We start from the raw sequence: 23,875 nt of genomic DNA on the forward strand, positions 1-23,875 counted from the left end.
GTGAGCTGGTGCAGACACGATGGGCCAAATGGCCTCATTGTGCTCCGTAAGAATTCTGTGGAGACAGTGGTTGAAAATGTTATCGATATTTCAACTGGAAGTTGGTGATGTTGCCGTGTGGACAGTGTTAGTAGCCACAGTCCCCAATGAAATCTCTCCAATAGAAAGAGACACAATTTGGTACATGTCGCTTCAGGGATACAACTTAGTAAACGTGGGGATATGGGAAGAGTTGGGACTCCATTAACCCCACAGCCAGTACGAGGACCAAACCCTCAACAACAGCGTCATTCTACATCACGCTGGAGACACCGAACCAACTGAACTAACCAACTCCACACAGAGCCAGAACGGGCACAGTAAATGTCTGACAGGTTCGGGAAATCCGTCCACTCAGGCAGCACAGGCAGAATCACAGTATTGTTAGAGAGCAGAAGGAGGCCACTCGGCCCATCGTGTCTGCACTGACTCTCCGAATGAGCAATTCACTAAGTGGCATTCCCCCACCTTCCCCCAAATCCCTGCGCATTCCAGAGCTTAACCACTGGCTGCAGGGGACAGCACAATTCAGGCAGAGCTGGCACCAGATTTAAAGGCAGCCAGCAGCACTTTTAAAGGCTCTGAAGGGAGCAGTGAGGGAGCCCTGGTTAATGAACAAAGGGCTGAAATGGCAGAAGGCAGATTAAACCCAATTCGCTGACACTACCCTGGAAATTCTCAAGGCTATTTCAGTTTGGAGGGAGGTTCTGTTCCCTCAGGACTGGAGAAGGATACCTGTCACATCAACCCAAGCAAGTCTGGATAGACACTGCCAAGGGTCTGAGCAGTGGCTGCAATGAGGCAAAAGATGAATAATCTGATATGTTCTGACAAGGTGAGCGTTAAGCCTACAGGCTGATATGTGAATAAGGATGAAAGAGAAATTGTGGAAAGAACATCTCCACCCAGACACTGGCAATGTCCAGACAGCAGCATCAATCTTCAGGAACATGTCAGCCTCTCTGTGAAGGGTTACATGGAACATAGGACATAGAACAGTACAGCACAGTACAGACCTTTCGGCCCACGATGTTGTGCCGAGCTTTGTCCAAAACCAAGATCAAGCTATCCCACTCCCTATCATTCTAGTGTGCTCCATCTGCCTATCCAATAACCGCTTGAAAGTTCCTAAAGTGTACGACTTCACGATGACAGCAGGCAGTCCATTCCACACCCCAACCGCTCTCTGAGTAAAGAGTCAGTCAGAGATGGCTGCTGCACTGCCGACACTGAGTGACCATCCTGGTGGTCCCATGATGGGCAGTCTAAATTAGCGTCAGGTTTGCGTGTGTCTTTGATGGGTGAGTAACAATGGAAATTTATGTTCTTGTAGAAGAGGGCACACAGCGTCAGAGAAGGAGCCAAGAGTGACAGTGTCTGGATTGTGTCATCCTTATGCCAATGGAAGATGCAGTGCTGGAGCTGGGAGACCTGGAGGCTGGGTGGGCAATCGCGGATGGTGAGATGGGTTGTGGATCCAGAGAGAGTGAGTGAGTGAATGGATGGGCACAGGAGAGGCTCTGCTGCTGAGTCCAAAACCTGGTGCTTGTGTGTCTTCCATTGGTCACATGGAGCTCTGGGTTAGGAACAGTCTGCAGGACATGTTGGAATGTGCATTACCCTCTAACATTCTTCACTCTCACAAATCAACAGCTGCGGTGAGCGGGAGACAGGCGTGTAGCTCTGAAGCGTGTAGCCCGTGGGGCGGCACGGTGGCACAGTGGTTAGCACTGCTGCTTCACAGCTCCAGGGTCCCGGGTTCGATTCCCGGCTCGGGTCACTGTCTGTGTGGAGTTTGCACATTCTCCTCGTGTCTGCGTGGGTTTCCTCCGGGTGCTCCGGTTTCCTCCCACAGTCCAAAGATGTGCGGGTTAGGTTGATTGGCCAGGTTAAAAAAATTGCCCCTTAGAGTCCTGGGATGCGTCGGTTAGAGGAATTAGCGGGTAAAATATGTGGGGGTATGGCCTGGGTGGGATTGTGGTCGGTGCAGACTCGATGGGCTGAATGGCCTCCTTCTGCACTGTAGGGTTTCTAAGATGGGGAGGGGTCAGAGGATGGATTGTCACATTATACTCTATAACGTCCACCAGAGCAGATAATGTCTCTCACGATTAGCAAAGGGGTTACAATCTGGCAGCACAGGGCAGCACAGACACCCCGAGCAGCTAATGGAGGCAGCAATAGCTGAGTTCACTCACACTCTCGAGAGGACAGGTCATTGTCAGCTTCAGGAAGATGAAATGTGACTGGAGTCTTGAACAATGCAGCAGATCCTGGAGCTGCAGCGTAGGATACTTTAACATTTGGTGGAGTTTCCAAAGGCTGTGTGTATCCATACACAAAGGATGGAGGAGTCAATCCAGGCCAGCAGTGTTACCATGTCTCAGGTCTGAGCACAAATAGCATCCTCCACAGAGAGATTGGTGACCTTCATGGAGAGTCACATCCAGCCTATCACCCACAGGAAATACACATGAACCTGCATGTTCTCACCACCTCCATGAGCTCTGTGGAACACGGGCTGTGGGAGGGGTGGGAAAATGTGCCTGGAGTAACTGTCAGGACCTCCCCAGCTGAGCAGGGAGGGTCCAGTTTGCCCTGAATGGATAGAGGAGTGGCTGCCTGCAGCATTTGGGAGCTCCTCTCAGGATGCCCCTGGTGTGGGCAGTGGGTCCCCTTCTGCTCCGACTGTGACACAAGCACCTCACGAAGCTATGATGACAGAGACAACTCCAGCATCTGTGCAGAGGACCCGCAGTTGGCCGGATCCTTCCAGGACTCAGGAAATCCGAGGACAAAGGCCACGGTCATCGAAATTCCCAGAGGAGAGGAGAGAGGTAAGATGCTGCCTGCAGCTCAGCGGAAAGTGCGGGGATGGCGGTGGTTGTCATGGTGGGGTTGCTTCCTTGGGTTTCACAGGATTATACTTTGTTATTACTGGTCACTTTGTTATGTCTGTATTTTGAATAAATTCAGGGATGGAGCACCACTAAAAAACTCCTTCACCATATTACTGGGTCTTTAACAGTTCACTGGGAATGTGAGATGGGAAATACAGCACTGAATCAGGTCAATACAATTCCAATACCTTTGTTTCATGTCGTGACAGCTCCAGGGAAATTATAAAACATTCACAGAAACAGCAACAGGGCTGGAGATGGTGAAGATTTATTACACTGAATGGCTGTGTGAGTTAAGGTTCTTGGAAAACATGTCTGCATTACTGAATCTCCATCCTCCCTGACACATATCCCATGTCCCTGGCCTGTGGTCCATGGGGTTCCTCATCATGAAGCATCTGGTCAACATTGTATTGCATCACACTTTGTTCAAAGCTTCTCTACTCTAGGTCCACGTTGTATGGAACACAGCACAACACCAGGACATTTGAGACCCTCGCTGAGTATATTAAATAGTTCCACCAGATCTATCTTTAGAATTCCTCTGGCCTGTGCAATGGTCACACTATTTGTCCTGTCGCAGCTGTTTTTTCTCTCTTCCGTGACTGTGTTTGGGTTACACACAGGCACAATTACCCATCCCTACAGTGGGTAGCGCTTGTCTTTATTGATCCAGCAAGATGAGCGGATTCCATCACACTGCTGACTTGTGCCTTGGAGATGGTGGGCAAAAATTTGGGAGACAGGAGGCGAGTTCCTCATCTCCGAATTCCCAGACTGTGATCTACCCTTGGGGCCATCGTGTTTACAGTTCAGTGTCTGTTCAATGGTCCCAGTGCGCCTCCACCACTCAGGATGTTGATGGTCGAGGATTCAGCGATGGTGTTGCCATTCAATGTAAAGGGAATATGGTTAGATTTCCGTCTGTTGGAGATGGTCCTTGCCTGGCATTTGTGCAGTGAAACATGACTTGCCATTTATCAGGTTAAGCCTGAAAGTTCTTCAGAGCTTAAGACGCCAGCTCTGTCGAAGAGTCATCCAGATTCGAAGGGTTAGCTGTTCTCTCTCCACAGAAGCTGTCAGACATGCTGAGCCTTTCCAGCATTTTCTGTTTTGTTCAGGTCTTGCTGTTTATGGACATGGACTGCTTCAGTCTCTGAGGAATTGTGAACAGTACTGAGCATTGTGCAATCATTAGTGAGCATCCTCACTTCTGACATTATAATAGAAGGCAGGACATTGATAAAGCAATTGAAGGTGGTTGGGATTTGGACATCACCCTCAGGAACTCCTGCAGTGATGTTCATGAGGCACTGGAAGGATGACACTTTTCTGACGCTCAAGAGCAGACTGATGGAGCAGCAATTCATCAGATTGGATTTGCCCTGTTTTATTCCACATTGTCCGGTAGATCCAGTGTTGTAGCTGTACTGGAACAGCTTGGCCAGGGGAATGGCTAGTTATGGAGCACAATTCTTCAGTACCATTGCTGGGGTACAGCCAGGCTGACAGAGTTTGCAGCACGCAGCGCGTTCAGTCATTTCTTTACCTCACATGCAGTGAATCAAATGGTCATCTGTCATGTTGGGGACCTCAGGAGGAGGCCGAGATTAATCATTCTCCTCAGCACTTCTGGCTGAAGATGGCACTGATGCTCTGGGTTCCCTCATCAGTAATGATGGAATTCTTGTAGCATGTTTATAGAATCATAGAATTCCCACAGTGTAGAAGGAGGCCCTTTGGCCCATCGAGTCCTCACCAATTCTTTGAAAGAATATCATATCCAGGCCTATCTCTGTAACTCCACATATATGGCCCACTAATCCCCGTAACCCATGCACCCTGAGATACCAAGGGACAACTTAGCATAGCCAATCAACCGAACCTGCACATCTTTGGACTGTGGGAGAAAATTGGAGTACCCAGAGGAAACCCACACAGACACGGGGAGAATGTGCAAACTCTACACATAAAGTCACCCAAGGCCGGAATTGAACCCTGGTCCCTGGCGCTGTGAGGCAGCAGTGCTGACCACTGTGCCACCGTGTCACCTAATGTAACCGGCATGTCCAACATTTTGTGGCATGTCTAACACTATTTATGACTGGATATGGCAAGACAGCAGATCTCTGATCTGATCCATTGGTTTTGGTGTGATTGAGCTCGGTCTATCATATGCTGCGTCCGCTCTGTGTTCTGGTGGCCGTGTGCTGGAGCTTCACATCTCATCTTTAGATAAATCCAAGTCTCATTTGGTCGTACATGTAAAGAAAATTAGTCGTAGTAACACAGTACTGGTTGCTGGGGAAAGCCACTGTCAGCTTCCGATAAATGAAAAGGTACAGTTCACCTCTCCTGCCTGTTTCCTGTCACTCAGATAACTTCATATCCAGGCTGCCTTTGTCTCTTTTATTTCATGGTCTCCAACTTTGCTCCCAAGCTTATTTTGTGTCTTCTAATCGCGGGTAGTGTTTTTAATAACACGAATACTGATAGCAATGGTATATTTAGTATCATTATTTGTGTTCTTAAAAACAATGTCCATTATTGATAGGGACATCATTCAGACTATTCTGCACTGTGATTATTGCCATTGCCAGCTGAGCTGTGCCTTGAACTGCTGGGCTGTGAGCTCTGGAATTCTCTTCATAACCCTCCCCACCTCCATCTCTGCATTCTCTTTTCAGATGCTCCTTAAGCTCCGTTTAACGTAAATTTGAGAGTGGATCCCTCGGGATAAAACTCATCAGAATTCAATGTAGTTTGTAATCTGCCTTACCAATATACAGCAGTTTTCTATGTTTAATCAAACTGAGAAGCCGACAGACATAAACATCTATAATCTGAATGACAAATTAAACTAAATTGAACATGCGACCAGCCATATCTGGGAATTCTATAAACATTTAATTGTTTTGTCCATCTTTTTTATTTTCATGAATGGATTTGAGAATAATTATAAATGATTAGTTAATTCTTTCACTCCTGAATCTCGCAGTTTATTGTAACTCAGGTTCAGACACATCACTGACTGGTTTGTACTGAGAGCAGAGGTGAGAATATCTGAGGCTGTTACTCTCCAAACTGGAGATCAGAGAGAGAAAGATTTCAGGAATCAGAGCGAATCCGTGGTGTTTAACACGAATACTGACAGGAATGATGTGGAATGGTTATTAATGACACGATTACTGACACTGATAATAATTTACAGTGTCAGACCATCCACTGATAATTAACACAATCTCACACAGTCTGATACTTACTCCAGTTTCTGTATTTTACATTCTGGATTCCTCAGAGCCGCAGACACTAGTTTCACTCCTGAATCTCCCACTTCATTGTGAAACAGACTAAATGGAGAAAGTGAGAAACACATTAAATTCAGATTAATGTTCAGCAGAAAAAATAGCTGGATCTATTTTTGTGTCAGAAACGAGTGGTAACCTGATTCAAGTTACGATATTATATCTCATCCAAGTTGATCTTTCTCTGCACCCCAGCTGCGACTGTAACACTGCATTCTGGACTCTCCTTTCCTTCCCTATGTGCGGTATGCTTTGGCACTAATAAATGTGACAATATTAAATCAAATAATATCAAGCCCTTTCTGTTGAATGGAAAAGGCAATAGTCAGCATTGAAAAATGATGAACAATTAACTCTTTTACACCTCTCAAAATGTATATTTTGTTTAATTGTCCATGGGATATGGGTGTCGCTGGCTAGACCAGCATTTATTTCCCACTGCTAATGGCCCCTAGAGGAGGTGATGCCCACATCCTGTGAACAAGCAAGTAACGTTTAAACATGTCCCACATTCTGGTCTCATTTCCTGATCATCAGAATTACCCTCCTGAATCTCACTGACCCTGCCAAGATTCCAAAAATTCAAATCATTTCTGCTGTTACATAAATCCATGATTTTCTGAGAATTGTACATTTTACTGAGGGTTAAATGATAAAGCTGTGAGAGTGGATCGCTCGGGATTCCCCGTGCTTCTTAACTATTGACATTGTATCATCTGTATAATATCTCAGGGCGAGTTAAAGTGTGAAACTGTGCTAACTGTTGCTTTAAGGTCCATCCCCTAAATTTTATACAACAAGGAAAGAATATTCTCCCACTAGAAAGTTGAAATATTTCTGTTTGATTAGTTTATAGGGGAGGGGTGTCTCCCGCTACATTCCACAGTAAACAGGCTCTACATTTTCTGCAGGTCTGGCTCGTGTTCTATCTCCGGGAATTACCATGAGTTCTTACTTCCAGTCGATCCTCACATTGAATCATAGAATCATAGAAACCCTACAGTGCAGAAGGAGGCCATTCGGCCCATCGAGTCTGCACCGACCACAATCCCACCCAGACCCTACCCCCACATATTTACCTGCTAATCCCTCTAATCTATGCATCTCAGGACTCTAAGGGGCAATTTTTAAACTGGCCAATCAACCTAACCCGCACATCTTTGGACCGTGGGAGGAAACCGGAGCACCCGGAGGAAACCCACGCAGACACGAGGAGAATGTGCAAACTCCGCACAGACAGTGACCCGAGCCAGGAATCGAACCCGGGACCCTGGAGCTGTGAAGCAGCAGTGCGAACCACTGTGCCGCCCAGGGAAAGGGTTATCCGCAAACCCGGTTTCATATCACTGACAGTTTGACTGGAGATTTTCCAGCAGCAGGTTTCCTCATTCAGGAAATTCTGGTTTCCTCGGCTCAGATGTAAGCTCTGCAGTCCTGCCACATTGAGCTGTGAATGGTAGTGGATGATGAAACAACAGAAGGAGGAGGCTCCACAAATATCCCATCCTCATGACGGAGACGACTAATACATCAGTGCAAAAGATATGGCTCAAATATTAGTAACTAACTTCAGTGGCTAAACCGTTCAGAGGTCCCCAGCATCACAGATATTTATCAGCGAATTCTATTCACTCCACATGATGTCAAGAAACAGTTAAAGATAATGGATACTGCAAAGACCACAGATCTTGACAATATTCCAGTAACTGTACTGAAGATTACTGCTCCAGAAGCTGCTCTGTTCCTCGCCAAGCTGTTCCAGTAGAGCTACAACACTGATGTTTACCTAAAATAGTGGGAAATTGCCCAGATATGACCGTAAACAAAAAGGAAAGAACAAATCCAATCTGTCCATTTACCACCCCATCAGTCTCCTCTCAATCACCAACAGAGGAAGGCGTCATCGAGACTATCAAGCAGCATTTAATTAGCAATGACCTGCTCGCTGACTCTGAGCTTGTGCTTACTCAGGGTCACTCAGTCCCCTACCTCATTACAGCCTTGATGTAAACACGGACAGCAGAGCTGAACTCAGGATGTGAGATGAGAGTGTCTGCCCTTGACATCATGGCAGAATATGACCACATGTAGCAAAAAGGAGCCAGAGAAAAACTGAAGTCAATGGAAATGAGAGAAAAAAAAACTATCTGCCGGTTGGAGCAACACCAGCACAAAGGAAGTTAGTTATGGTTGTTGGACCATCTGCATGATGCAGTGCAACAACTCACCATGGCTCGTTACACAGCACTGCCCAGTCTGTGATTTCTATCCCTGGAAGGACAAGGGCAGCAGATGAATGGAAACATCACCACCTGGAAGTTCCCTTCCAAGATACACACCATCCTGACTTGGAAATATATCACCGTTCCTTCACAGTGACTGGGTCAAAATCCTGGAACTCTCTTTCTCACAGCACTGTGGGTGCACCTACACCACAGGAGTCACTAAATGCAATTCCAGTGATATAACTGTGAGCATAGTTGCTTTCCAAGCAGTTGATACAGGTTTAATTCCCAGATATCTCTGTTTGTTGGAGTGTGTGAAGAGAGGGTCATCTCATCTCCAGGAAATGACAGCAGGAAGTTCTCAGGAGAGTGCCCTCGTCCCAACCATCTTCAGCTACTTCATCAATTAAATTTCATCCATCATAAAGTCAGAAGTGGAGATGTTTGCTGATGTCTGTACAACGTTCAGCACCATTCTCGACTCCGCAAGACAGTGATGCAGGACCTGTCCATATTTAGCAAGGCTTGAACAATAGTCAAGGAAGGCTGACAAGTGCCAGGCGATGACCATCTCCACCAAGAATGAATACAATCAACTCTCCCTTCACATTCAATGGGATTATCATCACCTGAATCCTGACGATCAGCACCTTCGATGCTACCATTGGCCAGAAACAGACTTGACATATCATTACTGTGGATTTTAGAGAAGATTAAAGGCCAGGAACTCTGCACAAAGTAACTCACCTCCTGACTTCCAAATACATTTCCACCATCGACAAGACACATGTCAGGAATTTAATTAAATACCATCCACTTGTCTGCATGAGTGCAGCTCAAGATTCAGGAAGCTCGCCACCATCCAGGATAACTCTGCTTGTTGACTGGTACTCCACGTTCAACATTCATTCCATCCACCACAGAGGTACAGAGCGAGCAGTGTGTACCATCTACAAGATGCAGTGCAACAACTCCCAATGGCTCGTTACACAGCACCTTCCAAACTTGTGATTTCTATCCCTAAGGACAAGGGCAGCAGATGAATGGAAACATCACCACCTGGAAGTTTCTTTCCAAGATACACACCATCCTGACTTGGAAATATAGCACCGTTCCTTCACAGTAACTGGGTCAAAATCCTGGAACTCTCTTTCTCACAGCTCTGTGGGAGCACCTACACCACAGGAGTCACTAAATGCAATGACAGTGATATAATAATGAGCACAGTTGCTTTCCAAGCAGTTGATACGGGTTTAATTCCCAGCTATCTCAGTTTGTTGGAGTGGATGAAGAGAGGGCCAGGAGGCAGTAACCACAACCGAAAAGACTGGGTCAATCCAATTTAGTCAAGTCTGCAGCTCCAGCCTGGAGCAGTAGTGTTAAACTTAGCTGAGGGTCCGAGGGTCAGTTGATCATTCAGCTACTCTGAGCCGGCCCATGCTGAGTTCAAAAGGGAAATGGTGAATCTAATAGCGACACAGAGGAAACTAAATTCATTGGTTGGTAAAAAGAAATGCCATTGGCGACTAGCTTTATATTGCTGTTAATTGGAGGAAGCAACAGAAAGGTTCAATGATGGTTCTGCTGTTGATGTGGTGGACATGGAGATTCAAAAATCATCTGATGCAGTGACACAACAGACTTGTGGCATAAGCTCATAAAATAACTGGGAAAGTCGCAACGTGGATACAAAATTGGATGAACAATGAATAATGGATATTTTTCAGGCTGGAGGATGTCGGTAGTGGAGAACCCGAGAGGTCAGTATTGGGATCCTTGCTTTTCCCTGATATATATGAATGATCTAGGTATTTGCAGTATAGAGGAAAATTTCAAAGTTTGTTGATCACAGAAACCTTTGAGGCATCGGATACTGTGAGGAGGGGAGCTTGGGACTGAAAAACGGACAATAGTGGAGTGTACAGATAGGTGGCAGATTAAGTTCAATGCAGAGACGGGTGAGGTCATACTTTCAGGAAACATGCACATGAGGAAGGAATATAAAATAATCGGTGGAATTGTTAATGGATTGCAGGATCAGAGGGACTGGACGTATATGTACATTGATCATTGCCGTTAGCAGAGCAAGTGGAGGGAGCAGTTAATAAAGAATACAGCATCTTGGGCTTTACTGCTGTGAAATAGTTTATGTTTGTAGGCATCAGATAATAATTCATGAGTTTAAGTTGAATTTGTGTTTCTGTGCTTGTGTGTTAAGAAAGAGCCAAAACTTTAATTTCACTTCGTGTTAAACAAAGCTGCCTGCCTGCGGGTTTTTTGTGTCCCTGCATTTTAATTTAAGGTTTACGACAATGTCAGAGTTATAGAGGTTAAAAAAATGATTGCTTATATTCAGAAGTCCACAATGAATGATAGAAACACTGAGTTTCAGTTGCAACCAGTTAACCCAAGAAGCGAGATGGAGTTCACAGAGGCTGCCAGGAGAGGCAGGGCAATGCAGGGACTCAGAAAGCAGGACCCACAAGATAAATCACCGTCAGAAACCAAGGAGGAAAAGAGGAGTGCCAGGAAGACAGAAGTCAAAGAGACAAAAAAAACCTGAATCTGAACAAGCGACTGCTCCCTGAAGTTAAAGAGAGGAGCAGAGAGAGGCTCCCAGTTAAAGACAGAGCTGCGAGGTGCAGACATTGTAAAGTTTGCTCACGAGAATCCAGATATCTGATATATTCCTAAAGTTGGTGACACCTTCATACAGACTATGAGGCGCTGGTGTCTGTTGGCATGGCTGAGTATGGAGGAATAATGAAAGGAAACATTGAAATATTGGACAGGGATCCTTGGTGAAGGCACCTGACAGAAAGCATTGAAAAGATTCCAAAAGCTGCTTTTGTTTCTCGAGTGGAGCTTCTGGAGCGGAAGCATCAGTCCCAGTGAGACGGGTTTTCTCACATTGTTACAAACATTTGGGGGGATTTGAAGAAGAATCCACTGAAGTTACTTTGGGTGGCATCTGTCACTGAGTTTCAGAGAGTGGTGTATCTGAACCACAGGTGGATTGTTGGTTTACATTAACTGTGTACTTACTGGGAACATTAAAACATAAGATCTATTTTGTAACTCGTGTCATCCTTACAGATCTGCAGACATCTGTGAAGTTAGATGGGGTGGTGCATTGCAGTTATTTTTTTAACAAAGGTTTTATTCTTTTGTTAAAAGTTAATCGACGACCTTGTTATTCTGTTCATCTACATTTCTAAATAATAAAACAATAAATAAAAGTTATGATTTACTGAGCCGGGTTTCTGCTCTTCGACCTGACTGTCCAGAAATCAGCTGGGATCATAACATTGTCAATAGGGGCATAGAGTACAAGAGCAAGGAGGCTGTGCTGAACCTGCAAAAGACATCAGTTAGATCTCAGTTCAGTGCGTCATACTTTAGGAAGGCTTAGAAAACATTGGAGAGAGCGCTGAACATGTTTAAAAGATTGGCTACAGGGATGTGAAACTTCAGACACGAGGATCGATAGGAGAAGTCGTTCACCTTGGAAGGAAGAAAGCTGAGAGGACATTTGATAGAAATGTTCAAAATAGTGATGGTGCTGGAGAGAACAGGGAGCAAATCGAAATGTTGCTGCTCGGACAAGGATCAACAACAAGATTTAAAGTGATTTGCAAAAGATGCAAATACAGTGTGAATAAAGCTATTTTTTTTAAACACAGCGAGTGATTCAGGTTTTATGAGGCTGCAATCAGAACCATGGAACAGAAACAGCGTGGGCTGCTGTAACCTAAGGGAGGTTTCTTTTCATAACTGCACACTGTGAGGTTTAATACAAGACTGAACCTCCACTGCGACCCTGACTGATGTTACCAGTTATCACATGACTTATAAAAGGACACTGTCCCGATAAAACACACACCAACTATAATACATAACAGAGGCAGCGTGCAGGAAAATAATCCTGACAATAATTAGCCACAAACTGTAAGCTGTACCGAACACAAGAGAAACAAATTTCCTTCCAGCATCATACATAATCAGATGGTTTCTGTTGGGAGAGTGAAATATCCTTTTTCTAAATTTGTAACGAGGCCTTTACACCTCTAATTATTTAAAATTTATCCCAATAATGCTTTTATTCACTCAAGGAACGTGATCATCGCTGGTTTTGCCAACATTTATTGCCGATGCCTATTTGCCCACGAGAATCTGCCTTCTTGAACCGCTGTAGTTTTATCAGAGAATTAAAAATTTATTACAGGTTCAGAAGGAGGCCAATCGGCCCATCATGTCTGCATCTGCTCTCAAATGAGCTTTATGCCATTGTGCCATTCTCCCGCGCTTTCTCTGTGACCATTGGACATTGTTTCCCTCTTGACTTCCTCAACTGAACATGTCTCTGTTTTATTTGGAACAAAGGAAATGGCTTCTCAGCAATGAAAATATCCGCTCTGAGACCAAACAGTTACCTCAATTCCTGACATTTGTGCAGAACGGGTCCCAGCCGCTGGAGCCCTTCACACTGAATGTAGCATCGCTCCAGATCGAGGTGTTTTATTGTATCACAGACTCCAATGACATGAGACAGGACCGCACAGTCAATCGGGGTCAGTCGCAATCTGCTAAATGAAAGTTTTTCCACAGATCCCACTGTGTTCCGAGCCAGTGCTTTATTCTGAGACTCAAACAGGTAGTGGAATGTGTTCAGGAGCTTCCTCTTCCCAGTTTCAGTCTGTGAGTCTCCAATCTGCCCTTCAACCTTCTCCTTCACCCAGTCAATCACTCGGCAGGTTGTTTGATGAAGAAACGGACCCAGAAACTCCACCAGGGGTCGAGCTGACTGTGGGGAGGACAGACCAGCAACAAAACGGAGAAATATCTCAAATCGCCCATCTTCCTCACTGTGGGCTTCACTGAGGAGTTTCCCGATCTCCCCGGGATCTGGAGTCAGGAATTGTGTGAGTGCAGCTGCAAACTCTTGGATGGTGAGGTGTGGGAATGTGTAAACCACACTCTGGGCAGAATCATCTCTCTCTAAAAGCTCCATCAGGAACCCAGACAGGAACTGGGAAGGTTGTAGATTGTACTTGATCAAATCTTCATTTCTAAACACAATCTTCTTCTTGGAGACTCCTGTGTAGGCCATCTCACCAAGCTTCAGTAACACATCACGGGGGTTTTCAATCTCTCGGCCATGGTTTTTCAGAATGTTGTAAATATAGTAGGAATATAGTTGGGTGATGGTCTTGGGAACTTGCTGCCGTTTCCTGTCTCTTTGTGTAAAGAAGGGACCCAGTGACAGACCCAGGATCCAGCAGTAGGAAGGGTTGTAACACATGGTGTACAGGATCTCGTTCTCCTCCACGTGTTTGAAAACAGCTGCTGCCACCGTCTGATCTTCAAAAAACTTGTTGAAATATTCCTTCCGTTCATCACCAACAAATCCCAGGATTTCAGCCCAGACGCTGATGTCAGCCTTTTCCAATAACTGTAATGCAGTGGGGCGGCTGGTCACTAACACTGAACATCCTGGGAGCAGCTTGTGCTGTATTAAACTGTACACAATGTCAGACACTTTACAGCGGAATTCAGGATCTGTGCACATGGACTGAGGTTCTGTATTTCTCCGATTGTCAGCAAAATCAATACTGTCCTTGAATTCATCCAAACCATCGAATATAAACAGCAATCCCTCTGGGTTCTTCCAGAGCTCTCCCACAATATTCCCAAAGTAAGGATAGAAAAACAGTATCAGATTCCTCAGGTTTATTCTGCAGTTAATAGTGTTCAAATCCCGGAATTTAAAACTGAAAACAAATTGAAAGTGTGGGTATATTTTCCCAGTGGCCCAGTCATAAACAATCTTTTGCACCATTGTTGTTTTTCCAACTCCCGGGACTCCACTCACTGCTGCTGAACTCCCAGAACTGGATCTTGAATGGGATTGGTGGAATAATCTCCTAATTTTTTGCAGCAAACCTCCCGTCTGGGAAAAGCTGCTCTGGAACAATTGATCAGTTCGGATTTTTTCCAGTTTTTTCCGGAGATGTTTCTCTCTCCATTCTTCATGGTCTCGGCCTCTTGCCAGCAGTTCATGTTCGACAAGTGTCCGATCTCGAACAGTAGAAATAACCGTTAGCTCAGCGTATCGATCAACCAGCTGGAAAATCTTAACCTTCTCCTTTATGAGGATAGTGTTCACTCTCAGTGTTCCAGCTTGTACCCGGAGTGTCTCCTTGTGTTTCTGTTGTAGATCTTCAATCAGAACAGAGAGAAATGTTAGTTGCATTAAAACACTATCTTTGCTGAATTGTTAGACTTACTTTACAGTGTCAGTCAAGGTTTGTGCTGGAATTGAAATTAAGTTACTGGAAACCTCGCTTCACAAGCACCAATTTTCAATTAAAGTTTCAGATCGTGACTTAACTCTAATATTTCCATAACTTGTCCATTTTATAAAGGTGATGTTTTCACTCTGATGGTTAATGCTTTCCAACCTGCCCTTAATACAGACACCTCACTGGGAGTCTGCAAGGATCATGGTTACATGACAGACGATTTTCGGGTCCATTAGTCTGTGAACGAGTCGGTGTTCCCAATCTGCTGCAGAAATGGTAAATGGGATATTGGATATGAATGGGAGATGGAGAGATTGTAATTGTTCAGGAGTCTCACTGTGACTGCATCCCTCCTTCAACAGGTTCCCTTTCATACTGTGTGAGCATTGGAATACCAACAGTTTTGAACATGGAAAGTTCTCCTATTCTATCAGGCTGTTGCCTGGTCACCCATGTTACTGGGGAGCCGGTTGGCTCAGTTGGTCAGATTGTGGGCCATATTGCGTCAGCAGCACGGGGTCCGATCTCCGTTGCCTCTGGGGCAAATTCGGGACCTCACTCCTTGCCTTATCCGTGCCGGAGATCATTCAGCCGTGGTTCAAACCTGCCTTCAGACAGAGAACTCAAAGAATACCCACCCCTTTGTTTCAGCAGTTGTACATGTAGATACATTAACTGTGTTTTGATAACCATTCTGCCATGATGGCAACAAGAAAAAGAACAAGGAGCTACTTTACTAAGTGTAATATGAAACCAGGAAACATTCACAGTTCATTTGAACTGTTTAACAATAATTATAATTCATGGTTAATTATGTTTCTTGTTTCCTATCACCTCGTTTTGGGAAATGGAAAATGTATTTATCTTCGTTCTTACATTGGGTTTGAAGGAAACCCCTGAATTAAGGGATTATCCTTTCAGTAGAATAATGTGCTCTCTTTAAAGACCATTCGGAAACTAACCAATAATTTTGTATTAAGCCTAAATACTCCCTTTTCCTCAGAGACATTCTTCAGATTAATGTTCAATTGTGTGAACACCTGTAGTATCATCATTTTTATCAAAGGTTGTCTGACCTCTCAATCTGTTCTGTGATATGGTAAAGATTATTGGGGGCGATTCTCCCATCCCAACGCTCTAAATCTTTAGCACGGCGGGCCGGGACAATCGCTTGTGGGCCGATTTGTGGGATTCAAGCATGCATTCCCGACGCGCACGCATCTCCGAGTGCCGGATATCCAGCACGGTGGGGACCACGCTGAAAACCAGTGGGAACAGCAGGTACGAGATTTTAATCTATTTTAACCTTATTTTAAAGTTATTAGCGGGCCTGGGACTGAAGCCTCCGGACCCGCAAGCATCTCCCACTCCCGTCAGTGCAATTTCACTCCGGCACCGTTCAGATTCGCTCCCCAGTTTCAGGGAACTAACAGGAGGCCCCGCTGGAGTGAAGGGAGGGGTGCAATTGGGGCCCCTCAGGGGGTTGGGTGGCTTCAGGTTGTTCCCCCCTGGGTATGGGCACTGTGGCAGGGCCAGACTGTGCTCCCGGCACTGCCTAATGGGCAAAGTGCCCATGCCCATGGGGCACCTTGGCACTAAGAACCAGGCATGGGGCAGTGCCAAGGGGGCAGGGCCTAGGTGGCCTCCGTGGGCAGGGTGTCTGCTTTCTTTGGTGGTGGGGGGCATCTGCTGGGCGGGATTAGGGTGTCTGCCTCCCATTGGTGGGGGGTGGGGGGGGGGTAAGAGAGAGAGAGAGAGAGAGAGATCCGGAGAAGATCGCGGTGCTCCGGGACGGGAGAGGGTCGGGGCTGGCCTGGGAAGTTGGGGGGGGCCGTTAGGGGCGGTGGACCCAAGGGGCAGCACTACAGGGTCCCGTGGCTGGCCAGCAAACTGCAGGCTGACAGCTCGGGGCCACTGCGCATGCGCAGAGGTCAGGAACTGTCAGCCTCTGGTGTGAATAGACCCCACCCCCCAAACCTTTAATGAGATTCACGCTTGTGACCTCTGCATTGCACAGACTGTGGGAGATTAGAGTTTCAACTCCCACTGAAAAAACAATCGTCATTTATACCAGTTTCCCGCCAATTCAGCACATAGAACCTTTTTGGGAGAATTGCCCCCAATGTCCCTCATTTCTTTACCATTTTCCCTACAGTTCAAAATGGAACAAATCAGAGCCCCGGAAGTACAGGCCTCTCAGCCTGACCACTGTTATTGGGAAGATACTGGAAGGGATATTAAGAGCTATTCTTTATGAAACATTAGAAATTCACAATAAACTTCCACATTTAGCCCTAACGTGGGGAAAATCAGAGCTTGGGAACTGCAAGTCGACCAGCCAGACGTCCGTTACCAAGTGGACATTGCAAGGGATAATATAAAGTTTTCTTTATGATCACTGGGAAAGGGAAGAAACCATTATAAATTCACAGAAGAACTGAAGAAGTCCAACTTGCTGGAGTTTGAGGAAGTGAGTAGAATCATAAATGATGGAAATACGGTGGACATTGTCACCCTCGACTTTTAGAAAGCTGTTGATAGGTTTCCTCACCAAAGAATGTTGTTATATCAGTGGAAATGTGAAACTCTGCTTCAAGAATCGTCTTCAATATTGCAACTAAAACTTAGTGGACTAGATGTAGTTTGGCTTGAAGACATGTCACAAATGATCTGAACAGAAAATGTTGGATAAGATCAGCGTCCATGGAGACAGTAATTATCATTTTGATTCCATATGGCGCTCCCTCAGAACTCAGTCACATTGGACTCAAAATGTTAACTATCGTTCTTTCTCCAGGTACTGCCAAAACTAAGTCTATCACACTTTTTTATTGTTTTTACAGATTTCCACATCCATAGTTTTATTAAAAATGTTAGCCCGGGACTCTCTACTCCTCACAGTCTGATATTCAAGAGCTGAGCAAGGTTTAACATATGAACTCGGGGCTTGCAGCATTAACGTGATGTCTACAGTAAGTTTGCAGATGCCGACAATACAATGGTTTACATGGTAGAAGGCAGTGAGATAAAGAAAAGTTTAGATCTGTGATAGCAGTGGGCACACATTGTTCATAAGTTAATAACATATAGGAGCAGAAATTGGCCATTCGGCCTATCTAGTCTGCTTTGTCATTCGATCATGGCTGAAATGCTCCTTATCTCAATTTTCCAGCCTTCTCCCCATTACCAATTAAAAATATGTCTCACTCCTCCTTAAATTTACTCACTGCCCCAGCACCTCAGGGTCGCCAATTCCACAGATTCACAAAACAACGTATTAAGATAGATGTATCTCATACATAGTGGTCGAGCTAATATTGAACAGACGGATTCTTTGTGTGAAAGATATTGAGACACAGAGACAGAAAAAGATCTCAGTGCCAGCGTACACATATCACTGGAGGTCTGTGATCAATGTTGAGAATCTGTAGCTAAAGGTAACACGACATTGGGTTACATTCACAGAACCAATCGATATTAGATAAAGAAGCAGTAGCTATAGGAGAGTGAGAGCAGAGGACACCGGGACAGACATTCAATTGCCCTTAGGGGAGAGAGTGTGAGAAGAGAACACTGGGATACTGAGACAGACAACAGAACCTAGAGGAGAGCGGTAGAGGACGACACTGGCACAGACATTCAACAGCACCCAGAGAAGAGTGAGGGGGGAGAACACTGGAATACTGGGACAGTCAGCAGCACCTAAAGAAGAGGGAGAGAGTAGGACACTGGGACAGACAGTCAGCAGCACCTCGAGGAGAGTGCGCGAGGAAGACACTGGGTCACTGGGACAGACAGTCTGCAGCATCAAGAGAAGATTAAATATAGAGCAAAGAGTGCAGTGAGAAATTTGAACACTAGCTTGGAGTTTGGAGATGCTGTGTTGACATCAGGATTCAAAAATGGTGCGGGGCCAGGGGAAGCAGCCGATTGGGTAAGTATGATCGGGTAAGTTTTTATTGGTTTTATCACTTATGGTTTTTAAAGTCTTTATTTTGTGGTTTCTCGTTTGTCCCTGCCATTATGCAGGAACAAGGAACCGGGAAGAAGCGATGTAGAGTAATTGATATTATTTAATTTTTGATATCTTTCAAAAGGTAAAGGGCTAGGTCATGGCAGGAGATCTCAAAGCTGTGGTGTGCTCCTCGTGTTCCATGTAGGAAGCACACGTGTGCAGCAAGTGTCTCCAGCTGCTGGAAGCCCATGTTTTAGAGCTGGAGGTCGGCTGGGACACTATGGAGCATCCACAAGTATTGAGGATTACACTTATGGACAGGTGGTGACACCGCAAGGTAAGTCTCAACAGGCAGGAAGGGAATGGGTGACGACCAGGCAGATCAGGAGGACTAGGCAGGCAGTGCAGGAATCTCCTGTAGCCACTCCCCTGCAAATCAGGTATACCGCTTTGGAAATGACCTCTCAGGGGAAAGCAGCAACAGACAAATCTGTTGCACCAGGGTTGGCCCTGCTGCATAGAGGAGGAGAAAAAAGTATGGGAATGCAATCGTTATCGGGGATTCAATTGTAAGAGAAATAGACAGGCCCTTCTGTGGTCACAGACAAAATTCCTGGATGATACGTTGCCTCCCACGTTCTAGAGTCAAACCTTTTTCATGGACAGTTAAAAAAAGACAGTAAGGGGAATAAGAAAAGTGATAGGCAGATAAATCAAGGGCCAAAATCAAACAGTGCCACAATGAACACACAGTGGGAATGGGACAATTGACAAAAAGACTTTGTGCTTTAACGCACAGAAAATTTGAAATAAAGTGGATGAATTAATCGTGCAAATAGATGCAAACAGGTGTGATGTCGTCGGGAATGACTGCAGGGTGACAAGCGATGGGACATCCAGTGGTGTTCACTATCTAGGAAGGAGAGTCAAAAAGGAAAAGATGATAGAGCTGGTTTGCTGGTTAAAGAGGAAATTGGGTAAATAATGAGGTTGGATATTAGCTCTGATGATGTGTAATCCGCATGGGTCGTGCTGAAAAGGCTCAGAGGTTGCAAAAGTTTAACGTGGAAAAGTGTGAGGTCATGCACTTTGGTCTCAAAAATAGGAAGGCGACTTAGTATTTAAATGGGGAGAGACTTCGGGGTGTTCCGGTGCTGAGGGATCTGAGTCACAGAAAACTAGCATGCAGGTACAGCAGAGAATAAAGAAAGTGAATGAAATAGAATATGAAGGTAAGGAAGTTGTTGCAATTATACAAGGCATTGGTGAGGCCGCACCTGGAGTATTATGCACAGTTTTGGTCCCCGTATTTGAGGAAAGATGTCGTGGCATTGGAGGCAGTTCAGAGGAGGTTCACGAGATTGATTCCAGTAATGAGGGGTTTGTTCTATGAAGAGAGATTTAAAATAGATTCAGCTATACTCTCTGGAATTTATAAGATTGAGGGGAGATCAAATTGGAGCTGTTCAAGATGATGAAAGGTATTGATAAAGTAGACATGGAGTGGATGCTTCCGCTGGTGGGGCATTCTAGGATGAGAAGTAATAGTCTTAGGATCAGGGGCAGCAAATTGAAAACAAAGTTGAGGAGAAACTCCTTCTCCCAAAGGGTTGTGAATCTGTGGAATTCGCTGCCCCAAAGTGCGGTGGATGCTGGGACAGTGAGTACATTTAAGGAGTTAGACAGATCTTTAATTGGTAAGGGAGTGAAGGATTATGGGAAGAAGGCATGAAAATGAGGATAAGGAGCATGATCGAACGTTAGAGCGTACTGGATGGGCAGAATGGCCTAACTCTGCTCCTATATCTTATGAACTTATGAAAACTTTAATGGGGATTGTAGATAGACCCACAAACTGTAGTGGTGAGGTTGGGGATGGTATTTAAAAGGAAATTAGTGATGTATGTGATAAAGGAACATCAGTAATTGTGGGTGATTTTAATCTGCATATAGACTGGCCAAGTGAAATCAGATACAATAACGTAGAGTAGGAGTTCCTGGAGTGTACACGGAATAGTTTTCTGGAACATTCTATTGGTAGTGGGGAAAGTGCTATAGTTCATTAATAGCACTTGAAAAGAGTGGCAGGATTGGACAGTCAGCATGGATATATGAAGTGGAAGTCTTGCTCGGGCAAATCTACTTGAATTTTTTCCAGGAAGCAACTAGCAGAGGTGACGAAGGTGAGTAAATGGTTGTGATTTATTTGGACTTTCAGAAGGCTTTTGACACGGTCCCAGGTAAGAGATGAGCCTGTAAAATTCAACACATTGATTTGGGAGCAGTGTATTGAGATGGACAGGAAATAAGCTGGCAGGGAGGAAACAGAGTAGCAATAACTGGGTCTTTTTCCAAATAGCAGACTGTGACTAGTGGGATACCGCACGGATCGGTGCTGGGACACCACTGAAAGGGTGAATGTCACACAAGCTGCTATGAAAAAAAAGTTCTTCTAAACGTTTTCACAGATAAGCACCAAAACCAGTAGTTTAAGGGGACTGTGATTGGTTTTAATCTCTGAATGATGTGAGCTTAATCAATAACTGAGTGGATTGAGGTAACTCCTAAAATGTGATTGGTATATGCTAATTACCTAGAATTGAATTTGAGGCTATAATTGCTTCTGTATTTAGGAATTCTGTATTCTGGCGAGTTACAGACTGTGACCCGTGACTTTCCAGAGTCTTCACTACATAGATGATTAAAACAGCTGTTTAAGAGAACTCTGTGACTTGGTCTAGTTACTTGAAAGATAAAGTTGTGATCAATTAAAAGGCTGATACCAATTACTACAACATCACTTATTCATGATATATATTAATGATTTAGATGAGGGAACTAAATGTAATATCTCCAAATGTGCAGACTACACAAAACTGGGCAGGTGGGTGAGCTGTGTGAAGGATGCAGAGATGCTTCCATGTCATATGGAGAAGCTGATTAAGTGGGGAAATGCAAGGTAGGTGTGGTATCATGTGGACAAATGTGAACTTAGCCACTTTGGTAGCAAAAACTGGAAGGCAGATTACTATCTGAATGGCTATAGATTAAGGGAGATGTGCAGCGAGACCCGGGTGTCATCGCACACCAGTCACTGAAGGTAAACATGCTGGTGCAGAAGGCAGTAAAAAGGCAAGTGGTGTGTTGGGCTTCATACCAAGAGGATTCGAGCACAGGAGCAGTGATGTCTTGTTGCAACTACAGGGACTCGGTGAGATTACACCTGGATATTACATGCAGTTTTGGACTCCTTATCTGAGGAAGGTTGTTCTTGCTATAAAGGGGGTGCAGAGAAGGTATACCAGGCTGATTCCTGGGAGTTCCCCACCCCCGCTGACCCGGCCCTGCCCCCGCCGACCTGGCACCGCCCCCGCCGGGGTGCAGAGAAGGTATACCAGGTTGATTCCTGGTATGAGGAAAGATTGAGTCAGTTAGGATTATATTCACTGGAGTTCGGAAGAATAAGGGAGGGATTTCGTAGCAACCTAAATTCTAATAGGACTAGACAGGATAGACGTAGGTAGTATGTACCCGATGGCGGGGATTTCCAGAATGAGGATCACAGTCTGAGGATACAGGGTGGACTATTTCGGACTGAAATGCAGAGAAATGCAAAGAGTCATGAGTCTATGAAATTGACTACTACAAAAAACCTTGAAGCTGAAACATTGTATGTTTTCAAGAAAGACTTATCTATACCTCCAGGAGCTAAAGGGATCAAACAATTTGCAGGGAAGATGGGATCAGGCTAATGAGTTGAATGTTCAACCATGATCATAATGAACGGTAAAGCAGGTTCGCAGGGCCGAATGGTCTACCCCTGCTCCTACTTTCTATGTTTCTATGACATGATTTTGCCTGCACACTTTCCTGCTCACATCACACCTGGAGAGTGTGCACATCTCTCTGCTCATCCACACTACCAAGTATCTTACCATTAGCCCAGTACTCTGTAATCCTGTTACTCCTTCCAAAGTGAATCACCTCACACTCAACGTAGAGTGGAAAAGTCACAGACGAAAGCTACAAAAATGGTTAACAACTTTGCGAAGCTCAGCTACATGGTTTATTTACTTTGAAGAAGTACAGATACAAACTCTAATTGAAAGAGGTCTAATCAATATCGGAATGAGTGTAGAATCACTTCTGATCGATGATTCCAGTCATCAAATTGTGTGAGACCTGATAACACATGTTTGAACTATGTAAATGCAGGAATAGAGTGGATGTTCAGCGTTTCGTTATCTCCAGAGAACTATGAGCCTCTGTAAGATGTTTCGAGTAGCTGTGCTGACTCTAAAGAGGGAGCCAGACGAATCCTGTCTGGCACAGAGACTGCATCATGTGGAAGAGAAGTGCATATGAGGAACAATGGTTCAACGTGATCTGCACGATTGGAAACAATCAGCTGAGGGATTAGAGGGGAATATTAAACACAGCATTTTTCCATATCAACTCTGGGCATTTCTATTTTTGCTGCTACAAGAAGATTGTGCGGTCATTGTTAGTGGCAGGATTTGGACTGGGAGGCACCAGTGGAAGATGTCTTTCGCCATGATGCTTGAACCCTTGTTATCTTTGTTTGATGGACCTTCTGGGATTTTCCTGCTCAGTATTTTAGTTTGTGTTTGTTTAGAATGATTTCCATAGATCCATAGAATCCCATCAGTGCAGACGGAGCCCATTCAAGTCTGCACCAACTCTTCAATTCAGCATCTTACCAATGCCTCCGTATCCCTCCCTCCCTATCCCCGTAACCCCACACATTTACTATGGCCAATCCACCTAACCTGTGCATCTTCGGATTGAGAGAGAAAACCGGAGCACCCAGAGGTGTTCCACACAGACACGGGGAGAACGTGTAAACTCCACACAGACATCCGCCCGAGGCCGGGATTGAACCCAGGTCGCTGGCACTCTGAGGCAGCAGTGCTAACCACTTTGCCACCGTGCTGCCCCAGTGTAGACAAGCCTTAACTTCTGGCTCAAGGCTCTACTCTTTATTGCCATCCAAGACCATTCATACATAAGGTTTGTATAAGATTCATAGTGTAGCAAGATTCTGTAAAGTGTATAAGACATCAGAAATAATAGAAATCAGCAGCTGATTAAGTGAAAAGATGCCATGGCAACGTATTAACAGAAGGCA

General features: G+C 45.0%; 1 protein-coding gene across 1 annotated transcript in view; it reads right to left on the reverse strand.

The window, feature by feature from the left end:
• Positions 1-23,875, reverse strand: part of LOC144485340 (NACHT, LRR and PYD domains-containing protein 3-like) — a 62,543-nt gene that overhangs the window by 23,455 nt on the left and 15,213 nt on the right. Inside the window, exons 6-8 of the mRNA XM_078203538.1 lie at positions 12,908-14,688; positions 11,906-11,973; positions 6,203-6,289 (exon numbers count right to left, since the gene is read on the reverse strand). Coding sequence (XP_078059664.1) covers positions 6,203-6,289; positions 11,906-11,973; positions 12,908-14,688 — 1,936 coding nt within the window. The remainder of the gene's footprint in view (positions 1-6,202; positions 6,290-11,905; positions 11,974-12,907; positions 14,689-23,875) is intronic.

This window comes from Mustelus asterias, unplaced genomic scaffold (assembly GCF_964213995.1).
Source record: "Mustelus asterias unplaced genomic scaffold, sMusAst1.hap1.1 HAP1_SCAFFOLD_185, whole genome shotgun sequence".
NCBI classification, from domain to species: domain Eukaryota; kingdom Metazoa; phylum Chordata; class Chondrichthyes; order Carcharhiniformes; family Triakidae; genus Mustelus; species Mustelus asterias.